The 24,918-nt window shown below is 36.8% G+C and overlaps 1 protein-coding gene across 1 annotated transcript in view; it reads left to right on the top strand.

Moving 5' to 3' along the window:
• The window catches only part of CENPL (centromere protein L), a 28,468-nt gene that overhangs the window by 1,962 nt on the left and 1,588 nt on the right, over positions 1 to 24,918 (top strand). Inside the window, exons 2-4 of the mRNA XM_027868503.1 lie at positions 8,476 to 8,651; positions 12,837 to 13,088; positions 19,664 to 20,206. Coding sequence (XP_027724304.1) covers positions 8,478 to 8,651; positions 12,837 to 13,088; positions 19,664 to 20,206 — 969 coding nt within the window. The 5' untranslated portion in view covers positions 8,476 to 8,477. The remainder of the gene's footprint in view (positions 1 to 8,475; positions 8,652 to 12,836; positions 13,089 to 19,663; positions 20,207 to 24,918) is intronic.

Below are 24,918 nucleotides of genomic sequence, written 5' to 3'. Positions count from 1 at the left end.
CCAGTCATTAATGGCCTTTCCTAATTTCCTTGAACTCCACAAAGCACTTTTTATCTCTTTAATGTACATATGTATTTAAAACTTTTTATTCTGAACTTGATTAACACCAACAAATGTGAATATTTTCATATACAAAGAACAGAGTATTGTGTATGAAATTGTACATCTCCATTTCTTACAACTTGTTTTTATTTTTTAAGTATATGCTAAATTCAGTGCTGTCTTACTTGTCAGTATCCATTCTGTTTACTTCTGTGCATTTAAAAATGCTTTCTTGATTTTTTTCCTTTCTTTTCACATTGTTATCACTATCTCCTTCTTCTCTATTTTCTTCTATTCACAAAAAGGAAATAAAAAGAAAACTTCCTCTTGTAACAAGTCTGCATAGTCAAGCAAAACAAATCTATACATTGCCCGTGTCCAAAATATGTCATCAGCATTCAATTTGATTCCAGGAGCATTTGTAAAGTGTTTACTATGTGCATGGGACTGTGTTAGGTTAGGGATACAAAAAAGGTTCACTAAATCAATAAGCATTTCCTTCCTTCCTTCCTTCCTTCCTTCCTTCCTTCCTTCTTCTTTCTTTCCTTCTTTCCTTCCCTCCCTCCCCCTTCTCTCCTTCCCTTCCTTTTTCTAACAATCATTTAAAAAAAATTGAGTTCCAAATTCCCTCTCACTCCTCCCTCACACACTGAGAAGGCAAGCAATCTGATGTTAATTATACAGGTGAAGTTATGCAAAATATTTCCATGTTAGCCATGTTGCCAAAAAAAAAAAAAAGGGAGAGAAAGAAAAGCAAGAAATATAAAGAAAGTGAAAAAAAAATGCTTCAATCTGAATTCAAGAGTTTATTGGTTCATTCTCAGGAGGGAGATAGCATTTTTTTTTTATCATGGGTGCTTTGGAATTGTCTTGGATCCTTGTCTTAATTGTCATAGCTAAGTCTTTCACACTTGATCATGGTTACAATATTGCTGTTACTATGTACAATGTTCTCATGGTTCCACTCACTTTACTTTGCATCAATTCATATAAGTCTTCTCAGGTGTTTCCGAACCCATCCCCGTAGTCATTTCTAATAGCACAGTAATAATCCAGTACAATCATATACCACAGTTTGTTCAGCCGTTCCGCAATTGATGGGTATCCCCTCAATTTCCAATTCTTTGTTACCACAAAAAGAGTTGCTATAAATATTTTTTTACGTATGGGTTCTTTTTTTCTTTTCTTTGATCTCTTTGAGATGCAGACCTTATAGTGGTATTGGTGAATTAAAGGGCATGCACAGTCTTACAGCCCTTTGGGCATAGTTCCAAATTGTTCTTCAGAATGCTTGTACCAGTTCACAACTCCACCAACCATTAGTGTCTCAATTTTCCCACATTCTTGCCAGTATTTATCATTTTCCTTTTTTGTCATGTTAGCCAATCTGATAGGTGTGAAGTGGTACCTCAGAGTTGTTTTAACTTGCATTTCTTTAATCAGTATTTAATCAGATTTAGAGCATTTTTCCATGTGATTGTTGATAACTTTGATTTCTTCTTCTAAAAACTGCCTGTTCATATCATTTATCAATTGGGGAAAGGCTCTTATTTTTTATAAATTTGGCTTAGTTCCCTACATATTTGAGAAGTGAGGCCTTTATCAAAGAAACTTACTGTAAGGTTTTTCCCCCTAGTTCCTGCTTTCCTTCTGATTTGGGCTGCATTGGTTTTGTTTGTGTAAAACCTTTTTAATTTCATGTAATCAAAATTATCCATTTTATTTCCTGTGATCTGCTGAATCTGTTTGGTTATAAACTCTTTCCTTATCCATAGATCTGACAGGTAAAATTTTCCAAGCTCCCCTAATTTACTTATCACCCCTTATGTCTGAAACATTACCCATTTTGACTTTATTTTGGTAAACAGTGTGAGAAGTTGATCTATGCCTACTTTCTGCCAAACTGCTTTCCAGTTTCCCCAGCAGTTTTTGCCAAAGTTCTTGCCTTTGTTTTGTTGGTTTGTTTTGATTGTTTTGATGGTTATTGCTTTTTATATAATTTGAAATCTGGTAGGCTGCCTTCCTTTGTGATTTTATTTCATAGATTTCTTTGATATTCTTTTTGTTCTTCTAGGTGAATTTTCTTATTTTTTTCTAGCTCTGTAAAATAATTCTTTGGTAGTTTGATTGGTATGGCACTGAATAAGTAAATTAATTTCTGTGGAATTGTAATTTTTATTGTATTGGCTCAGCCTTCTCATGAGCAATTAATATTTCTCCAGTTGTTTAGATCTGTTTTTATTTGTATAAAAATAATGTGTTTTGTAATTGCCTTCATATGGTCACTGGGTTTGTCTTGGCAGGTAGACCAGTAAGCATTTATTATTTATTTCTTGGTGCTTGTTCATATCTTTTGACCATTTGCCAATAGGGGAATGGTTTTTATTCTTATAAATTTGAATCAGTTCCTCATATGTCTTAGAAATGAGATCTTTATCAGAGAAATTTGCTGGAAGCTCTTCTTGAATTAGTAAGAAATGGAGACTAAGGAGAAATACCTGTTAGTTGGAGAGTAGCTTAGCAAATTATGGCACATGAATGGAATGAAATATTATTGTGCATAAAAAATGGTGAAAGGGACAGTTTTGGAGGGACCTGTGAAGATTTGTAAGAACTGTTACAGATCTAAGTGAGCAGAATATGGAGAACAGTTGATAAAGCAACGACATTGTAAAGTTGACCACCTTTGGAGGATTTAAGAACTGTTGAATGTAGTAACATATTATGATTCCAGAGAATTGATGATGAAGCATATTTGTTACAAGCGCTTTTTTTTCCCTTTCTCAAATTTTTGAGGTAGTATAGGAGAAAGAAAAATAAATGCTTGTTAGTTGAAAAAATAAAATTTAAAAAATGAATGAGTGTGAATTCAGGCAAGATAGCTTAATGAGTGATAACTTCTTTGCAATACCTCAAAGAAGATATGAAAGAGTCAAAATTGAAATAAGAGGGGAATAGAAAGAATCTCTTGTAGGATAACCCTCAAAGGAAAACTAGCAGAACAAAGGAATCGGTAATCAAACACTTATCATATAATGAATCCTACAGAATAAAAGAGAGGGGAAAATATTCATAAAGAACATTGCAACAGCACTATACCTTTAGAAGAGTGAATGGGCATACTGTGAGACCCTCCAGAGTAGTTTGTAATCATAAGAAATACAGTGTGTAAGAGTAAATTTTCAGAATTTCTACTTTGGTGTAGGGACAGTTTTTGGATTTATTGCTATTCTAGGGTTTTTTTAGTTGCCCAATTCATTGGTTTGTTCCTTCTCTCTTTCATTGATGAAGGTATTTAGAGACATAGATTTCCCATTAAGGACTGTTGAATTAGCTGTAGCCTGTAAGTTTTGGTTTATTTTCCTGTTATTATCATTTTCTTTGATGACATTTTCTATTTGTTCTTATGTTTTATTCTTTGGGCCACGAATTTTTAGGATTAAATTATTTAGTCTTCAGTTAATTTTAATTTTTCTCCCAAATCCCTTTGTTAATATAATTTTTGTCACATTTTGATCAGTAAAGAATGTATTCAATATTTCTACTTTTTTAGTGAGGTTTTTATACTTTAGGTCATGGTCAATTTTGATTAAAGTGGTGCCATGCCTGGCTGAGAAAAAGCAAAATTCCTTTTTCTTTCCATTCAGTAATAGCCAGATATCTATTATGTCTATTTTTTCTGAGTCTCTATTCAGGTCCTTAACTTCTTCCTTGTTTTATCTTTTTGTTGTATTTGTTTAGATCTGAAAGGGTTACATGTAAGGCTGTCTTCCACTATTATATATCACTGCCTCTTTCTCCTTTCAATTTGATTAACTTTTCCTTTAAATATTTCAAAATTATATAGTTCGGTGCATATTGATGAAGTATTTATATATTAATTTGTTATCTTGGATATCTTTAAGCACAATATAGTTTTTCTGCTTATCTCTTTTTATCATGACTATATTTACCGTAGCCTCATCTGAAATTATTATTGCTATCCTTGCTTATTTGAGTTTACTTGAAGTATAATAGATTCTTTTCCAGCCTCTCATTTTAAGTTTATGTACATCTTTATAATTGTGTTTCTTATAAACAAAATGTTGTTGGATTCTGTCTTCCAATCCATTTAACTATCCTCTTTCCTTTTATGGGTGAATTTATGTCCTTCACATCTAAAGTTATAAGTGTGTATTTCACTCTATTCTGTCTTTTTGTACTTTTTCTGCTCTTTGACTCCACATTCCTCTTTACAAAAAACAATGTGGTAATAGAGAAGCTTGCCTAACATGTGTGATCTGTAAATCTGTTCCCTCCCTGGGCACCTAGGTGGCACAGTGTATAGAACACTAGACTTGGGATCAGGAAGACTCGTCTTCATGAGTTCAAATCCAGCTTCAGACATTTACTAGTTCTGTCACCTTGGGCAAGTCACTTAACCCTGTTACCTCAGTTCCTCATCTGTAAAATAAGCTGTAGAAGGAAATGGCAAACCACTCTGGTATTTTTGCCAACAAAACCCCAAATGGGGTCATAAAGAGTCAGACATGACTGAAAAAAATCTGAACAACAAATTCTCTCCCTGGTATTTTCCTCTGTATTAAAATTTATCCTTCCTCCAGCACCCACCTTATTTGTTTCACTATTGAGTTTAATGTAGTTCTATGTTTGATGTAACTCCGTGTATGTGTTCAACTCTACTTAGTTTCAGAAAATGTCCATTCATATGTGGGAAAATTAGGACACTAATACATTGCTGATGGAGTTGTGAATTGATCCAACCATTCTGGAGAGCAATTTGGAACTATGCCCAAACTGTGCATATCAAGGATCTAAGATATCTCCAAAAGTCTCACGATGAAAAATGCTGTCCACATCCAGAGAAAAACTATGGCGTTTGAATGCAGATCAAAGCGTATTATTTGCTCTTTTTTCCCCTTCTGTTTTGTTTTGTTTCTTCTTTCTTGTGGTTCCTCCTATTGGTTCTAGTTCTTCTTTACAACATGACTAATGTGAAACTATGTTTACTAGGAATGCATATGTAGAACCTATATCATGCCATCTTGGGGAGGGAAGCGGGGATGGAGGGGGAAAAATTTAAAACTCAAAAGCTTATGGAAGTGAATGTTGAAAACTAAAAATTAATTAATAAAACCTGTGCATATGCCCTTTGATTCAGCAATACCACTAACTAGGTCTATATCTCAAAGAGATTTAAAACAAAGTGGGGGGGAGGACCTATTTGTACTAGGGTATTTATAGGAGCTCTTTTTGTGGTGGCTAAGAATTGGAAATTGAGGGGTCATCCATCAGTTGGGGAATGGGTGAACAAGTTGTGATATATGATTGAAATGGAATACTATTGAATACTACAAGAAATGATGACCAGGATGATTTTAGAAAAACCTGGAAAGACTTACATGAATTGATACATAGTGAAATGAGCAGAACCAGGAGAACATCGTACACAGTAACAGCAATATTGTATGATAAACAACCATGAATGACTTAGTTATTCTGAGCAGTACAGTGATCTGAGACAATCCCAAAATACTCAAGATGAAAAATACTATCCACCTCCAGAGAAAACTGATGGAATCTGAATACAGACCAAATCCATACTATCTCCCTCCCTCCCTTCTTTCCTCTCTTCCTCCCTGTATCCCTTCCTTCCTTTCTTCCTTCCTTTTTTAAGTCTTTCCCCCCCCCCCATAAAATGACTAATATGGAAATGTTTTCTGTGATTGCATATGTATAACCTATATCAGATTGCTTATCATGTCAGGGAGGGGAGAAGGGAGGGAGGGAGAGAATTTGAAACTCAAAATTAAAAAAAATATATTAAAAATTGTTTTTCCATGTAATTGGGGGGAAATAAAATGAAAAAAAAAAAGAAAATGTTCACTCCTTCATTTCTTCCTTCTTGTTTGTATGCTTTTCTTATGAACCCAGTTATAAGAAATGGAAAGTTCTACTTCTTTCTTCCTCTTATCTACACTTGTGTATTCCCTTTATCTTCCATTTGAAGCAGATGGAAATGCAGTAGATAGAGCTCTGGCCCTGGAGTCAGGAAGACCTGAGTTCAAATCCAGCCTCAGATACTTAACTAGCTGTGGGACTCTGGGCAAGTCACTTAACCTCTGTTTGCCTCAGTTTCCTCAACTGTAAAATGGGAATCATAACAGCACCTACCTTGAAGGGTTGTTTTAAGCATCAAATGAGATATTCATAAAAGTTCTTGGCACTGTGCCTGACACATAATAGGTGCTATATAAATGCTTATTTTTCCCTATTCTCTTTTTTTCCTCCTAAAACCCTTAGAATACAACTTAATTCAACCCCAGGACTTCTGTTTTTTTCATATTTTATCTCTCAATACCTTTTGAAGACCTTAAGATTCTGAAGGGGCATTTGTTTCTTCTCCCCCAGTAGAATGTTAGTGCTAAATCATAATATAGCTCCATCCACTTGCACAAACAAATTTACCTTTCCAAGTTTTTCTAGGCTCTTGTGCTTGTATTTCAAAGTTCCTACTCATCTCTGGTCTTTTTTCAATAAAAAAATACTTGGAAGTTTCCTGTTCCATTAAAGGCCCCCATTTTTTGTTCTCCATATAACATTATACTTAGCTTTTCAGGATCAATTGTTTTTGGTTATCAGCCTGTGTATCTTTTGCAATGTTGTATTCTATTATCTCTTCCCATTTCTAGTAGAAACTGTCAGGTCTTGTGTGATCCTGATTGTAGCAGTTTGGTATTTTAACTACTTCTTTCTAGATGTTCACAGTATTTTTTTTTCCTTTGAAATACAAGCCCTGGATTTTGTCTCTGACATTCCTAGAATTTTTCCTTTTGGAATACTTCAGAAAGTATATCAGTAGATTCTCTCTCTCTTTGCCCTCTGGTACATGTAGATTTTCAGTTACGGTTTCTTGATATATAGTATCCTTCAATTTTTTTTTTTAAATAATGGTTTTCAGGGAGTGCACTGATTCTTAAATTCTCTTGTATTAACTTGTTTTCCTGGCTAGGTGTTTTTGATATCCAACATCTCACATTTTCTTCTATTTTTTCAGTCTTTTGATTTTGTTCTAATACTTCTTGTTAGCTAATGAATCATTGTTTTCTATTTAGCCTATTATAGTCTTTAAGGATTCCATTTCTCAGGTAACTGGGTTACACTTTCTTTTCTAAGCTACTTATTCCCTTTTCAATTATTTCTTCTAAAACTTTTATTTCACTTTTTTTTTAAACCTCTAGCTTCATTTCTTCTAGTTATTCATGTAGTCCTTATGAAAAAAATCATTTTTTTTCCTTTGAATCTCTGCTTGTGGTTGTTAGTTGCTCACTGTTCCTATCTCCATATCTCCAATAAGTTTTGATACTGCCTGTTGTTTTCTTTGAATTACTAGTTTCTCCATTTTTAGTTCCTGAATTAGGGCCCATGTTAGGGTGAGCCATGACTTCTTGCTATGCTTTTGGGTAGGTTGTCCTGTTTGGCTTCTCCCTGGGTCCTTGGGAAGACCTCCAAATTCCAACGTTAGTGCTGCTCTCTACTCTCCCTAATCCATCTTTGAGGTACAGAATTCTGGAACTTCAGGCCCTCTCTGACGTTTCAGGGCCAGGATGCTAGGGAGCTTAGTGCCCCTGTGCTTAGTTATCCTAGTGCGAGTGCTGTTCTGGTTGCTGCCTCTCACTGGCCTCCACGTTGGCTTCTTCTGACCATCCTGGTGGCATTCGGAGATTGGGTTTGCCTGTGCTGGTTCTGGCTTTGCTGTTAGCCCAGCTTTCTCTGTCCATGGGCTTCTGGTTGACTTTTTGTGCAGCTATAGGTTGGAAGAAGTCTGTATTTTCTCTTGGTTTTCTTTATTTTCAGTTAGTTTGGTGTGAATTTCAGGTTTTTGCTGAAGTAGGTATGTGGGAACTGTATGGTCTTGGCCAGAAGTCTATCTAGATCACATGGTGGAGGAGCTGTGGAAGAGTTTCATTATTCAGGTTTGTTCAGTCATTTCAGTTGTGTCTGACTCTTCAAGACACCGTTTGGGGTTTTCTTGGCGGAGATGCGGGAGTGGTTCGGTTTTCTGTTTCTTTCTCCAGCTCATTTTACAAATGAGGAAATTGAGACAAACAGAGTTAAGTGACTTGCCCAGGGTCATGCAACTAGTAGGTGTCTGAGGCTGGATTTGAATTCATGAAGATGTCTTCTGACTTCAGGCCCAGCACTCTAACCTAGCTGCCCATTTTTTAGGGAGGGGCTAGTTAAAGGGACTTCCAAGGTTTGTTTCATCTCCAAGATTCTGATCTTAAGTGACTAATAGGAAATGGCTAGTAGACAATGTGTGTATGTAAATATGCATGTGTGTGTATATAATATGTAATTTGTAAGTGTAGTTGAATCTGTAAAATACATTACTATTTTGGTGTCTAAAATCTTATTTTTCTTTTTGTGTAGTTATGGACTCATCGAATGTGCCAGAATTTACTCCAAAACACGGGGTACCTCCAAGGCTTAGAGATTACTTTACTGGTGCTAGCCCTTTTCAAAGACAACTAGCATCAGTCAGAAAGCAGACTCCATTTGGTCAGACACCGTCTCGAAGGAAAATTCCTCAGTGTTCACCATTGCAAGTAAGCTTTATGTGGTCTTTATTTCTTACTTCAGGGGATCTGTGGTTATCATATCAGCTAGGTTTTTTTTTAATCATTGCATATTGTAATTTCTTCAGATTGTAATAGATGATTTCATATCTTTCTGTGGACAAAAATAGGTTATCTGCTGGCTAGCTTTCTGGTTATCAGTATAATAGCTCCCATTTGTATAGTGCTTTAAAATTTACAAAATATTTCACTCACAATAACTCAGAGGTAGTATCATCACTTGAAGAACCTCTGATTTTCTGGGCCTACTGTTTTTTTTTTTCCTAGTAGGTTCTTTCTGGTCTAGGCCCCACCACTTTTCTGCTTGATAATATGTTCCTTTTCTGGAACCTGCATAACTGCATAACTGACTAGAAACATCAATGAGCCCACAAACACTTATTGAGCACATATAATTTACCAGGCACTTGAAGATCCAAAGACAAAAGTGAAAACATTCCTTGCCCTCAGGCAGCTTATGGTCTAGCCGGACTAAGTGTACATATACTGAATGCCCATAAAGTGATTTTGTGGGGAGAGTATTAGCATCTGGGAGCATTAGGGAAGGTTTCATGTAAGAGATATACTTGAACTGAATCTTGAAGGAAACTAAGGATTCTAACAGATGGAGGTGGGGAAAGGGGTGCAGTCTAGGCAGGGGCAACAGCCAATGCAAACACCTGGAGGCAGGAGATGGAGTTTCATGTCTAAGAAACAGTGAGGAGGCCAGTTTGCTTGAATCATAGTGTATAGGAGAGTCATTGTAATAAAAGTAGAAATGTATGTTGGAGCCAAGTTGTGAAGGGCTTTAAATGCTACACAGAAGAGTTTATATTTTATTAAAGAGGTAATAGGGATGTGTGGACTTGCAGGTGGACGATAGATTAGAGTAGGGAGATAGGAATGAAGTAAGGAAACCAGTGTGAAGGCTATATGCAACAGTCTAAGTAAAGGTCTGAATTAGAATAGTTACTATATGAATGAAGAGAAGAGATGGATTTAGGATGTTGTGGAGGAATGTACTATAAGATTTGGCAAATAAATGATTGGATACACAAGTGGGGAAGAATTAGGACTCTAGGATGACACTGATATTGTGAACCTGAATGACTGGTAACATGGTACTGGCATAGATATGAAAAAAAAAAAAGAAAGAGTGGTGAGTTTGAAGGGAAAGATATTGAACGATGTGTTACTAGAGTTCAGGAGAAAGATTAGGGCATGAAATAAAGATCTGGAAGTCCTTAGTATAGTCACGATAATTAAACTCAAGTTAGCTATTAAAATCACTAACAGAGAGCATGGAGAGAAAGAAGTCCCAGGACAGAGCTTTGGGGTATACCTACAGTTAAGAGGCATGATATGGAAGGTGAACCAGCAAAGGAGACTGGAGAAGAAATGATCAGATAGGAGGGGAACAAAAAAGAGCAGTGTCATGAAAACCTAGAGAGGAGAGAGTGTCCAGGAGGAGAGGGATGGTCAACTGTGTCTTAAGATGCAAAGAGGTCAGAAGGCTAAAGATGGAGGAAAGACTATCAAATTGGGCAATTAGGAGATCACGAGTGACTTTGGAGAGGGCAGTTTCAGTTGAACAATGAATCTGGAAGCCAGATGGTAAAGGGTTGAGGAGTGAGTGAGAGAAGAGGTGGAGGCATTTAGTGTAGACAGATTTTTCTAGGAGTTCATCTGAGAAAGCAAGGAGAAGTATAGGATGATGGCATGGGGGTGGGGGTGGGGAAGAGTGTAAAGGTTTTTTTTTTTTTGAAGATGGGATAGACTTGGTCATATTTGTAGAGAGATGGTAGAGAGTCAGTGAAAGCCCAGTTGAAATTAAATAACATAACTTTAAACCCTGGTAGCATGTTTGTGTGAATTTCTCTAGCTCTGTTCAGCTGTATATGAGTAGAAGTGAGGTGTTGAATAGTGGGAATAATCTCAGAGTAGAGTTTTATAGCAAGGTAAGGATAAAGGAACAAGAGATTTTGGTAGAGAATAGCATACAGTTGGATTTATTAAATGAAGGGTCTGAGTTAAAAAGGGAGGAACGGGTGATGACTTGAAGGTAAAGATGAGGGCAATGAATAGGTTTAGTAGGAATAAGTCTGTGGGGAAAAATGGAGTGACATAAATTATGATCAGATAAAGGATTTTCAGAGTTCTTGATCATGGAAGTGGAGTACTTGTGGGTGACATTGAGCTCAAGGTCCTGACCATCCTTGTTTGCAGCTGAGGAGTAGTTCATAGGAGCTGAGCATTTTGAGGAATTCTCCTTTTGGGAAGCTTTTCCTTACCTAGAATCTAAACTCGCCTTTCTAAAATGTCTATCCCTGTTCCAGCATTTGTAATCTGGGACCAAGCAGAACAAGTCCAGTTCCTCTTTCTTGTGACAGCCCCTCATGTTCTTGAAGAGAGCTGTGTTCCTCTTAAGTCTTTAGTTATCTGTGAGTAAGATGATTTAAGTACTTAGATGTGTATCTTGGCTCTCAGAACCACAAAAAATCTAATTGGAAGGACAAAATCTCAGTGCGATGAGCTGGTGGTGTAGTTCATACAGATGCAGAAACATCAAGCCTGAGATTCCCCAGTTCTTGTGTTTAATATCTAGGTAAAGCAAAGGTAGATGTGAATGAACAAATTTAAAATTTTAATTCCTATTCTGAGAGACTGAAGGTATCAGGAGGCCAATTCTCTTCTCTAAAGTGTAAGTTCACTTTACTAGAACTTATAAAGCCATTCAAATGATCTCTTTTGTTCGCTCACCACACAAACTAGCCACCAATCCTTTAACTCCTTACTGAATTATCTATAATATTCAGAAGGCATTTCTACTGCTCATTTTTTTCTTAAAGTTTACAAAGCACTTTACTTAAAGTCTTAGCAATGGGATCAAAAAGTAGGATACATTTTGACACTGTTACTGCCAGATTGAACTTTAAAAAAAGATTGTGCCACTGGAGAGCAATTTGGAACTATGTCCAAAGGGCTATAAAACTGTGCATACCCTTTGATGCAGCAATGTTACTATTAGGTCTATATTCCAAAGAAATCATAAAAATGGGAAAAGGACCCACATGTACAAAAATATTTATAGCAGCTCTTTTTGTGGTGGCCAAGAATTGGAAATTGAGGGATGCTCATTAATTGGGGAATGGCTATTCACGTCCAGAGAAAGAACTATGGAATCTGAATACAGATCAAAGCATACTATTTTCTCTCTCTCTTTTTTCCCTTCTTATGGTTTTCCCCTTTTGTTCTGATTCTTCTTTCACAACATGACTAATGTGGAAATATGTTTAATATGATTGTACACAGATAGCCTATATCAGATTGCTTGCTGTCTTGGGAAGAGGGGAGGTGGGGATGGAGGGAGAAAAAAATTTGGAACTCAAAATCTTATAAAAGTGAATGTTGAAAGCTATCTTTAAATGTAATTGGAAAAAATAAAATACTATTAAGTGGAAGAAAAAAATATTGTACCAGTTTAACTTCATCAACAATTCAATAGAATGCCAACATAACTCTTCTTAATATAGTTATTTTGTATTTCTTAACTTTTTGGTTTTCTCAATATAAAGCAGAGGTAATAATTTTTTTCTCTTTTTCTTGAAGATTGATAATGACAATGTCTAAGAGCTTTTGAAATCTTCACTTTTAAAACATAATAGATATATAAATATGTATATAGTTAGTTATCTGTATTGTTTGCCCATGTAAACACTACAGTACTAAATATTAATTTAGAGTTCTTTTCCAGTTTATTTCTCACAATATTAATATGTTAGATTTTACATATGGCACAATTGAGAACAAAGAATTTGGTCACATATATCTTTTTGACTAATCTTCTCTAAGTACAGTTAGGAGTTAGCACTGTAAATGCTAAATTGGACCTGTGGGAGTAAGTGATAGAGCTAGGGTATAAGAAGGGAAGAATACAATTCTTTGTTGAGCATCTACTGTGTACTAGTAGGGAAAACAGGGAAGAGTGGGAAAGGTAAAAGAAAGGAGTTTGAGAATTGTAAAAAGAGGTATCTATGGTAGGGAGTAGCAAAACGCCATCAATACTTTTCCAAAAACATAGGTTAATTATCCTTGGATTAAAATACATAAAGTCTAAAACACTAAGATCAAATTTCCATTTATATTCTTAAAACGTAATGTCTCTCTTGATTTTAGGAAAACATTGACCCACAAAAGATTGCCTTTCTTCTGCATAAACAGTGGACCTTATATACGCTGACTCCCATGTATGGATTCTCCTACACTAATCTTAAACAGTATTCTACACTTCTGAAGTGCTTCCTTGCTGCTGAAAAGCAAAAAGGACTGGCTGTGGAAATGGGAGAGGATTTTAATTTCAAAGTGACTTTCTCTACTCTCTCAGGAATAAAAGGAACACACCGGGACCCTGCAGCATTTCTTGTACAGGTATGTGACATATTTGCATGTATTTCTTTTATGTATATATCATTAATGACTGAATAGAATGTGTAGATAGCTGAATGATTTTAATTTTCCACTTAATTTAGAAATTTTAATTGTATGCCTTCCAGCTCTAGATCTGTGATTTTACAACCCATTTTCTCTTATTTCTTAATTTAGTAATTTACAAAAATTTGATATTTTTATTTTGACAAATTTAGTCAATTTATATCTCTGTATACCTCTTTTGTGCGTTATTCAATTTCATTTCTGCTGCCCTCTTATACCTTCCAGCCTGATGCTTAATATTTCACTCCTTACTTAAGTGCCTTCATTAAATGATAAACAGAAAAAGATTAAAATCAACCCATATTAATCCTATGTTGAGTGGGTTAAGAACTGATGGATCAAAAGAACTGGTTTGAGGAAGAGTATGAAACTTTTGATTTAGTATAGATTATCTATTACTTTACTTGCATATTTTAATGCTCCCCACCATAATACATGTAATAAAGTGGTGACTCTTATCTGTGTCATTGAGATAGTATTTGAGTTAAATTCAGTTCCACTGTCATTGAATCTTAGAGTTGGGGGTGGGAAACTCTTATCATTTATGATTTGGAAGTTGTTTGCAGCATATTTCTTGAAATACTAATTTGAGAAATTTTATGGTTAATAAAACTGAGAATCAGAAACTCCATAATATATATCTTTATGATTGATTTTCCTCAAGTATGGCTGGGAATCAGCAATCTGAATGCCAAGCTGTATCTGTGACTATCAGGACAGGATCCTAATTATGAATCCCATCTCATAAAATTCACAGAATCTCAAAGATGGAAGGGATTTCAAAGGTCATCTAATATAAATCATACCTGAACCAGAATCTTTGGGTGAAAACTTTAGTGAGAAGGAATCTATCACCACCCAAAGAAACCCATTCCATTTTTGGAAGCTAGAATTGTTAGGAAATTATTAGCAAGAAGCTACAATTGTTAGGGGAAATTTCTCCTTACACTGACCTGAAATATGCCTTTCTGCAACTTCCAAATTCTGCCCTCTGTGTCTAAACAGAATAAATCTAATATCTTTTCCACATAATACCTGTTCACATACTTGCAGATAGGTCTCATGTCAGTCAGCAAGCATTTATTAATCACTTTGTGCAGACACTGCTAAGTGCTAGGGTTATAAAGGAAAAGCAAAAATAATCCTTGCTCTTTAGGAGGTTACAGTATGTAAACCAAGTATCTACAAGATAGATACAGAGTAGATGGAAGTTACCCTTAAAGAGAAAGGCACTAGCAACCAGAGGAACTAGGAAATGCCACCTGCAAAAGATGGCATTTGATCTGTTGTCTACAGGGGAAGTGAGGAGGGAAGACTTTCCAGGAAATGGAGGAACAGCCAGTGTAAAGGTACAGTAACAGATAGGGACAAGGAATAGAGTGTCCTATGTGAAGAATAGCAAGTAAGCCACTGTGGCTAGACTGTAGAGTATATGGAAGGGAATTATGTGTGAGAAAACTGGAAGAATTGGAGGGGTCCCAGTATGAAGAGCTTTAAATATCAACAATTTATATTTGATCCTAAATGAAATAGGTAGCCATTGGGGTTTATTGAGTAGGGGATAACATGGTCAGATCTATCCTTCAGGAAAATCACTTTGACAGCTGTGTGGATGATGGATTGGAGAGAGGAGAATCTTGAGTCAGTGAAAACAATTAGAAAGCTATTTCAGTAGTCCCTGTGAGGGCTGAGGGGGGGTCTGGAATAGAATAGTAGTTGTGTGAATAGAGGGAAGGGAATGGAGGTCAGAGATGTTGTGGAAGTATAAATGCAGATATGGCAACTGATTGAGATTGGAAAGAATATCTTGATATCTTGATATCTTATTCAAGGATAACACTGAAGTGTAGAACCTGGTTGACTTGGAGTATAGTCATGTCCTCAACAATAATAAGGAAGTGCAGAAGAGGAATGGGTTTTTGGGGGAAGGATGATGAGTTCTGTTTTGGACTTAATGAGTTTTTGAGATGTGTAAGGGTCATTCAGTTTGAACTGTTCAATAGGCAGTTGGTGACACAGGAGTGGAATTCAGGAGAGAAACTAGGGCCAGGTATACAAATCTGGGAATGGTTGGCATAGAGATGTTAATTGAAACTCTTGGGAGCTGATGAGGAGTTTGTATTTTATTCTAGAGGCAATTAGAGCAAGCATTTTTGAGCAGAGGGAGTGACATCATTAGACCTCTATCTTTGGAATGTTACTTTGGTACCTGAGCAGAAGACGAATCGCACCGGGGAGAAACTTGAGGAAGCAGGGGGATCAATTAGGAGTCATTGGAATAGTCTAGGTAAGAGGTGATAAGCAGTCTAATTGGATTTGGGGCCTTGAAGGAGAGAGGAGAGTCAAGGATGACTCTGAGGCTGGGAAACAGGAAACCTGAAATACACAGTAGTGCTTTCATCAAAATAGGAAAGTTTGGAGCAGGGATTGGTGTAGGAGAGAGGACAATATATCCTGTTTTTGACAGGTTAAGTTCGAGGTGCCTTGGGAACATGCAGGTGGAGATATCTAGCAGGCATCAGACAATATCTGATTGTAAATCAGAAGGGAGATTAAATTGGGGCTGGTGACATAGATTTAGGAATCATTTGTGTGGAGATGATAAGTGAACACTTAGGAACTCACTCAGAGAAGAGGGGAGGGCCCAGAGCAGAGCTCTGGGTGACACCTACCAAAAAGGGAAAGGGTATAGATAATGATCCAGCAAAGGAGACTGAGAAAGGGTGATGAGGCAGGAGGAAAGCCAGAAGTAAGTAGTGTCATAGAAACCAAGGGAGCCAGAAGTATCCAGGAGAAGGGAGGCTTCAAAAGCAGCACAGCAGTTGAGTAAAAGGTCATTGGATTTAGAAGTAAAGAGAATATTGGAAATTTTGGAGCGTAGCTTCAATTGAATGGTGTAATCAGAAGCTTTTTTGCAAGAGTTGAGGAACTAGTGTGATGTGAGAGATTGGAGACAACAAATGTAGGCAATTTTTTAATGGGAGTTTGGCTATGAAAAAGAAAAGAGATAAAGAATAATAGCTTAAGGGGGATGGCAGGATCAAATGAATAATTTTGTGGCTGGTGAAAATCTGTTCCTAAATCTGTTCCTAGTGGTAGGAAGCCAGGAGGGAGCTAGTGTGTAAGGAGAGATTGCAGATGAGAGAAGGGGTAAGCTATCAGAGGAGGCAGAATGGCATGGGATCAGGGACATGACTACTAGGCTGACTTTGGCAAGAAGATGGGCTACCTCTTTTTCACAGACTGGAGCAAAGAAGGAGAGAATGGGAGATGATGTAGAGGTTCTTGAAATATGGAGCAGGGGAAAAGAAGGCACTCACAGAAGATAGCTTCAATTTCTTCGGTACAGTAGGAGGTGAGAACTTTTGTTAACATGTCTTCGGGAGGAAGTAGTAGTGTATAGGGTTTGAGCAAAGAAGAGAAGGTTTAAAGTAGCTGTTGTGGGTAGTATATTAGTCAATTAGGGAGGAATAAAAAAATGCTAGACAAAATTGAGAGCTCAGTTGAAATTAGTTAATAAATTTGTAATTGACCTGATTGTGTGACTTTCTTCAAAGGTGTTGAGCTGCACATTGGTAAGATTGTAGAAGATCTCAAATCTCTCCCCACCTTAGTCCACCCTCCACTCGACTTCCTAAAGCAAAGATTTGACCATATAACCCCCTCTATTCAACAGACTCTAATGACTCCCTATGACCTTTAGGATCAAATATAAAATCCTCTGTTTGTCATTCAAACCTCTTTATAACCTGGGGTCCCTTCCTATCTTTCTAATCTTCTTAAATATTACTACCCCCTCCTCCCCCCAAAACACCTGTGTACTCTGATGCAGTGACATTGGCCTCTTTGTTGTTCCTCAGACAAGTCACTCCGTCTCCAAACTCCGAGCATTTTCACTTGCTGCCCCATGTCTGGAATGTTCTCTTGCTTTTCTTTCTCCTGTCTTCCTTTAACCAAAATCTCACCTTCTGCAAGAAGCCTTTCCTGGTCCCTCTTAATTCTAGTGCCTAATAATTTGCATGTTGTTTCCGCAGTAGAATGTGAGCTCCTTGAGAAGGAGGGTCTATCCTTTGCCATTCTTTGTATTCCTAGTGCTTAGCACAGTTCCTGGCACAGAGTAGGCCCCTTGATAAATGCTTATTGACTCCTGGACCCCGTGGACAGTCTGGTGAAGCCTGTGGGTTCCTTCTCAGAATAATATTTTTTAATGTCTAAAATAAAATAAATAGAATTAAAAAGAAAAATAAGAATGTTATCCCCCCCCCCCCAAATTTATAGCCCTCTTGAAATCTATCCACAGACTTCTTAGGGGCTTCTGGATTAAGAACCTCCTGGACTAGAGGTTCTATAGGAGTGTTCCTGTGCTGTGTCCTTCCCAGACCACCATGCTGTAGCATGGAACAATGGAGAGAAGACTGGCTTTGGAGTGAGACGACCTGGGTTCAAATTCTGCCTGGTCCATTTCCTCACTGGGCCAATCACTTAAACCTTTTTGTGTGTGCTTCCTCATATGTAAAATGAGGAAGGTGTTGGACCAAAGGTCTGCTCTAGTTTTATGGTTCTTTGTCTCTGGATGTTGATATCCTACATTAAATAGGTTAAGGGTGTGCCCCAGGCTCTAGCACCCATAGCTTTTTAAAAAAAAATTATGTATTTATTTTTAGTTTTCAACGTTTACCTTTACAAGATTTTTAGTTTTAAATTTTCTCCCCCTCCTTCCCCTACTCCTTCCTCAAGATGGCGTGCAATCTGACATAGGCCATACATGTACAATCATATTTTTTTAAATAATTGATTCATTTATTTTTAGTTTTCAATATTCACTTCCATATGATTATGAGTTTTAAATTTTCTCCCTCTCCCTCTCTTTCCCCCTCCCCAAGATGGCATGTAATCTGATTTAGGCTCTACTTATACATTCATATTAAGCATATTTTCCCCTTAGTCATGATGTAAAGAACAATTAGAACTGATGGAAGGGACCACAAGAATGAAGGACTCAAACAAAACATCAAAAGAAAAGGTGAGCGAATAGTATGCTTCCATATGCATTCAGACTTCATAGTTCTTTCTCTGGATGTGGATAGCATTTTCCATCATGAGTCTTTTGGAGTTGTCTTAGATTCTTGCATTGCTGAGAACAGCCAAGTTTATCAGAGTCAGTCATCATACAGTGTGGCTGTTACTGTGTACAATATTCTCCTGGTTCTGCTCATTTCACTCTGCATCAGTTCATATAAGTCTTTCCAGGTTTTTCTGAAGTCAGCCTGTTTATAATTTCTTATAGCACAATAGTATTCCATTACATTCATATACCACAGCTTGTTCAGCCATTCCCCAATTGATGGGCATCCCCTCAATTTTCAATTCTTGGCCATCACAAGAAGAGCTGCTATAAATATTTTTGTACATGTGGGTCCTTTTCCCATTTTTATGATCTCTTTGGGATGCAGACCTAGAAGTGGTATTGCCGGGTCAAAGGGTATGCACAATTTTATAGCCCTTTGGGCATAGTTCCAAATTGCTTTCCAGAATGGTTGGATCAGTTCACAATTCCACCAATAATGCATTAGTGTTCCAGTTTTCCCACAGGTTCTCCAACATTTATCATTGTCCTGTTTTGTCATGTTAGCCAATCTGATAGGTGTGATGTGTTACCTCAGAGTTGTTTTGATTTGCATTTCTCTAATCAGTAGTGATTTAGAGCATTTTTTCTTATGACTATAGATAGCTTTAATTTCTTCCTCTCAAAACTGCCTGTTCATATCTTTTGACCATTTATCAATTGGGCAATGACTTGTATTCTTAGAAATTCAACTCAGTTCTCTATATATTTTGGAAATGAGGCCTTCATCAGAGACACTAGTTCTAAAAATTCTTTCCCAGTTTTCTGCTTCCCTCCTAATCTTGGTTGCATTGGTTTTGTTTGTGTAAAAACTTTGCAATTTAACGTAATCAAAATTACCCATTTTGCATTTCATATTGTTCTCTGTCTCTTGTTTGGTCATAAAATCTTCCGTTCTCATGTACAACCATATTAAACATATTTCCACATTAGTCATGTTGTAAAGAATAATTAGGACCAAAGGGAAAAACCATGAGAAGGAAACCCCCCCCCCAAAAAAAACCAAAACCCAAAGAAACATGACTTTTAATGGTTTTACATTGATAAATGTATGATCATGAAAGTGGGAAGAAAGGCCAAATTTCTTAAACCTTAATTACAAAAATTCTTTGTGTGAGGAGATGGTTCTCTGGAAAGAGAAAGGGGAGGAATATGTGGGGAAATTTGGGTGATGTAAAAACAAAAGATATCAATAAAATCTATTTTAAAAATCAATAAGAAAAAAATAAAAAAATAAGAAGTTTAAAAAAACTGTTAATTGAAAAGACATTTCTTCAATTCCTGATGAAGTGTTTTGGTTGTTATGATCAAAGCAAGTTAGGAGAAATAGGAACATGTAAGTAGATGGTTGAACTTGAATATTTTTATATATTTTTTTCTCTCGCAGATTGTATCCAAATCCCAACTGTCATCAAAGAATACAGAAGATAAAGTGGTATGGACAGGTTGGTTTTGCTCTGTGCATGGAGATAGTCTTCTGGAGAATGTGCCAGATGATTTCACCTGTCTACCTTTGTTCCTTGCAAATGGGGCAGAGTCTAACACGGCCCTAATTGGAACTTGGTTTCAGAAAACCTTCGACTGTCGCTTCACTCGATTAACAATTAGTGCATTCAGTCTTTCCTGGATGGCTGCTATGTGGACTTCATGTAATCTGGAACATTATGGGACTGCTACAGAATTGCTTTGGTCTGTACCCTGTAGCCCTCAGAGTTTGGACATTTCTTATGCAATAAATCCTGAAGATGCAAAAGCTTTGTGGGACAGCGTCCACCAAACACCTGAGGAGATAACACAGGAGGAAGTTGACTTATTCATAGACTGCCTTTGTTCACATTTTCACAGACATTTCAGAATCAATTTGTCAGCTACAAGATTGGTCTGTGTGTCAACATCTGTAGCTTCTGCACATACTGATGGGAAAATAAAGGTTAGTTTCAGCAATTAAACTAGAATTAATTAGTTTTGCTTCATGACATAGCCATGACATGGCAATTAGAGTTTTCCGATTAATAATAAGGAAAATGAAAAAATCATTTAAGTGTGAGTATGAGATAATCTGTACAATTTATTTTTAGGCAAATTTATTTACAAAGAGTATAACTTTATTATACCATTTGTACATAATATACTTTTATTTCATTGATAAAATCTGCTTGAGTCCTAACTTTCCCACTTAATTTTTATGCTGCTTTAAGGTTTGTGAAGTGTTTTTACATATATTAGCTCATTTGATGATTCTCACAACAGGTCTATGGAATAGATGCTATTATTATCCCCATTTTACAGTTAGTCAGCATTAGTCCTACTGCAGCTTAGAAGGATTATAGGCATTGGCTACCACACCTGACTCTGGAGTTCTTGATAGTTGAAGTTGCTAGATAAATGATCTATGGATAGATGAGGTGTTTCTGTAGCTTTAAAAGAATCTGACAAAAAACTAGCCTACGATAGAAACTTTCTAACACTAGTGGTTACACTAAAAACCATTAACCTTAAAGTATCGCAGAATCTCAGATATGGAAGTAGAGTCAGTTACCGTGTAGTTTAAATTGAAGAGGAATCCCTTCTATAAATCTCCACTTAAAAGTTGCTAGTGGAGGGGAACCTACTATGTCCCAAGACAGTTTATTTCAGTTTGAGACAGTTCTAATTGTTAGAAAACCTTTGTTTATGTTGTACTAAAATCTGCCTATTTACAGTTTACATTCATTGGTCTTGGCAGTGGGCAGAGATAGGTAACATAAGCTCTCTTTCACTTGATAACACTTCAATCGTGTTTCTCCTTTCCCCTCTACCAGTTTAAACCTTTTCCAGTTTCTTTAACTTGTGGTTACCATACTATGAAAACACTCTAGTTTATCATTGTCTTCTAAAATGTGATTCCCAGAAATGAGACAGTATTGCAGGTGGAGGCCTGTGCATAGCGGCATATATTGGGATTGTCCCTTCCTCTTTGTAGACACTACGCTTCTCTCTTAATATAACCTAGATTCTCATCAGCATTGTTGGCCACAAAGTCATGCTGTTTCCTCTTCATGAAAATCTTCAGCTCTTTTTTAGAACTGATATCTAGCCAGGCCTTCTTCATTCCATACTTGTGATGATGATTTTTTTAACCCATTTAATCCTTTACATTTCATCTTCTTTGATTTGGTCCATCTTTCGTTCTATTTAGATCTTTTGCCTTCCATCCTTTTAGCTTTCATTCTCAACTTCCTGTCAAGTGCAGATTTATTAGGCATTCTATTAAATCATTGATAAAAATGCCAGATAGCACAAGGCCATAGAAAAAGTGGCATACTCCACTTATGACCTCCTTCCAAGTTGAAAATTCCCTGTTAGTGACTACTGTTTGGGTATAGTCATGCAACTCATTTAGATTCCATCAGAACGTACAGATATTTAGCCCAGTGGTCTCAAGTCTTTTTGAGTATGAACATATTTAAATGTCACATGTGACAGCAGTTGTACTATTAATATCTATTAAGAAAATACTATGAATTCAGTAATGTTTTGAATTTATTGATAACTATACCTACCTTCATTTGAAAATTAGTAATGTATTTATATATGAAACATTGAGTCTGCTGAAGGTATCTACTTCAATAACCATTTATTTTGTGCCTCCTGTTTGCAAAGATCAAGGAAGCAAAGACAATCATCATCCTCATCATCATAAAATAGCATTTATAATATGTTTTAAGGTTTGCAAAGTGCTTTTCATATATTATCTCCTTTTATCTTCATAACAATCCTGTGAGGTAGGTGCTATTATTTTTATTCCCATTTTACAGATGAGGAAAATGAGGCTGAAAGAGACTAAACAATGAAAAGTCATCTCTGCCCTCAAGTAGCTTACATCCTTCTGGGGGATACAACATGAAAATAAGAAGAAAGATTTGAGGAATGATAAAGTACTGACAATTAGAAGGATCAAGAAAGACTTCCTTGTAGAAGTTTGTATTTGAGATGAGCCTTGATTTGAAGGACACTCAAGTATCCCAACAGGTTCAGGTGAGAAGGGCATGCATTTTAGGCATGGTAGCAAGGAAATGGAAGGCTGAGCTCAGGGAACAGCAAGTTAGCCAACTGTGAAGCTGAATATCGAGTGTGTAAAGGGGAAGTAATAGGAAATGAGTCTAGAAATTGAGCTGGAGCTCAATTGTGAAGAGTTTTAAGTGGCAGGCTGAGGATTTTGTATTTTATCCTATAAGTAATAGACAGACACTGAAGATTCTCATTCAGGGAGTGATACTTCAAGACTTGTACTTCCAGTACATTCTTTTGGCAGTTTGTGGAGGATGAAATGAAGAGGGAAGAGCTTATTTATGATTTGTGGACCTCTCGCCAGAACTCAGCAGTACCCAGGAGTTTCATGGCCCACAAGATTGAGAACCTCTAATCTAGCCCACATTTGATACCCAAGGAAAGCATGAGAGACCATTAAATATTTTACAGAAATCTATGTATGTTACATCCACAGCATTCCCCTGATCTGATAGGGCAGCTAGGTGGCACAGTGGATAGACCATTAGACTTGGCAACAGCAAGAGCTGAGTTTGAATCCTGCCTCAGATACTTGCTAACTCTATAACCCTGGGCAAACCACGTAACTTCTTCCAGACTCAGGTTTCTCCTATGTAAAATGGTGATAATAACTTTAATAACTTTTAGGAATGTTAGCTATTATTACTGCTATCGCCAGTAGAGCCATTCTGTCAAGAATTGAGGTCTGGTGAGTTATTAATGAAACTGTGCTGCCTCTTAGTCTACGCTACTGCCTTTTTAAAATGCTAACACATGTCATCAGTCTACAGAAGGTGTTCACTTCAGCCAACAACTAGTTATTATTAGGTGCCTACTGTGTGTTAGGTACTGGAGAAACAAAAGACAAAACAGTGTAGAATTTTTCCAGGAATAAAATCAAACTCACTGGTCTATTCTTTGCAGATTCCATGCTTTTTATTCGTTTTGGTAATTGGGACATTTACTCTTCTCCAGTCTTGTGAGCTTTTCCCATTTTCCACCATCCTTTAAATATGGTTCAATAATCATATAATTATGATGATGACAAAGATAATAGAATTAGAGATTTAGAGCTAAGAAGGACCTTAGAGGTCGTCTAATCCAGTGCCTTTATTTTATTGATGAGGGGAGGATCAGAGATGTTAACTTCTCTGAGGTCATGCAGATAGTAAGTGGCAGAGTCAGGATTCAAGCTCAGGTCTTGTTACACTGTACAATAATAGTAATAATTCTAAGGTTTGCAAGCTTTTATGCACACACGCTGTTCCAAAAGTCTTAGTGCAATTTTGCTGTTATTTTAAAAAAAAAAAAAAGCTTAACCTGCACTAAGATTTTTGGGACACCTTGTATTCAATCATCATATGATAACGTGTGATCATAGTTTAGATCTTGGACCTTACAACCTTGTGAGAGGTCGGTACTTGAGGTATTCCCTCCAACTAAGACTCAGAACTGTTAAGTGACTTGCTTGTGATACTACTAGTAATGTACCAGATGTGGGGTTCCTGTGCTCTTTCCATTTATATCATGTTGCACCTCTAAGTGTAGAAGTACTTTCATCCCTCTGGGCAGTGTGGTTGAGTGGAAAGCACCCTGGCTCTGTTGTCAGAGGAGTTGGGTTTGAAACCTGAGTCTGATGGTATATCACCTAACCTCCTTGGGTCTCAATTTTCTTATCTGTTAAATGAGGGGTTTGGACTAGATGACTTCTAGGTTTCTCTCAGCTCTAAATCTATGATTCTGTGATTTAAGATTTTCTGGGCCTGATGGTTTGAATTTGTTGAGGTTAGGTAGACAGTTTTCCTGTTTATTTATATGCTTTTCAATGCTTTAATCACAATACTGTAATTTTCCAATTACATTCATCTTCTTGTTCTGACAGATCCTGTGGTGAAAAAAGAATATACTTAAGCAAAACAGACCACCACACTGACCATGTACAACAGCATCTGCATTGTTTTTTTTTTTTTCCTAAGGCAGTTAGGGTTAAGTGACTTGCCCAGGGTCACACAGCTAGTAAGCATCAAGTGTCTGACGCCACATCTGAACTCAGGTTCTTCTGACTCCAGGGCTGGTGTTCTATCCACTGCACCACCTAGCTGCCCCAAGGGTATCTGCTTTGATCTGTATCTGTAGCCCATTACTGCTCTCCAAAGAGGAGAGTTAGGATCCAGTATTAGTCCTATAGAGATTGGTCATTTAGGTTCTCTCACCCTTTTCTCACTTAATTTGGGTTTCAATTCCCTCTTCACCATTCCTGCTTTATCTTTCCCTGTCTGAAGGTGTGGTAGGAGAAAAAAGGATAAAAGTAAAGGTTGAGAAGTTCTGTCATCTCTGCAGTGTCCATTAGTATCAAACCATCTTTACTGAGAAGCGTTCTTTGTCCTTAGATTTTTCTCTTGTCCTGAATCTGTTTTTTTAGAAACCTTTCTATGTTTCACATTGTATTCATCACCAGCCTCAAGTCATTTTGAGCTGACCTGTATTGCTTCTAACACTCCTTTTATGAAAGTATTGCTCTTTTGCATTCTTCCTCAGCTGCTCTTTCATCTTCTGTCTTTCAAAAATCTAAGCTGTATGATGAATTTCCTGTCTGTCATTTAATAGACAGCT

This window comes from Vombatus ursinus, unplaced genomic scaffold (assembly GCF_900497805.2).
Source record: "Vombatus ursinus unplaced genomic scaffold, bare-nosed wombat genome assembly UNPS02014789.1, whole genome shotgun sequence".
Lineage (NCBI taxonomy): Eukaryota > Metazoa > Chordata > Mammalia > Diprotodontia > Vombatidae > Vombatus > Vombatus ursinus.
This window is presented reverse-complemented; position numbering and strand designations above follow the sequence as displayed.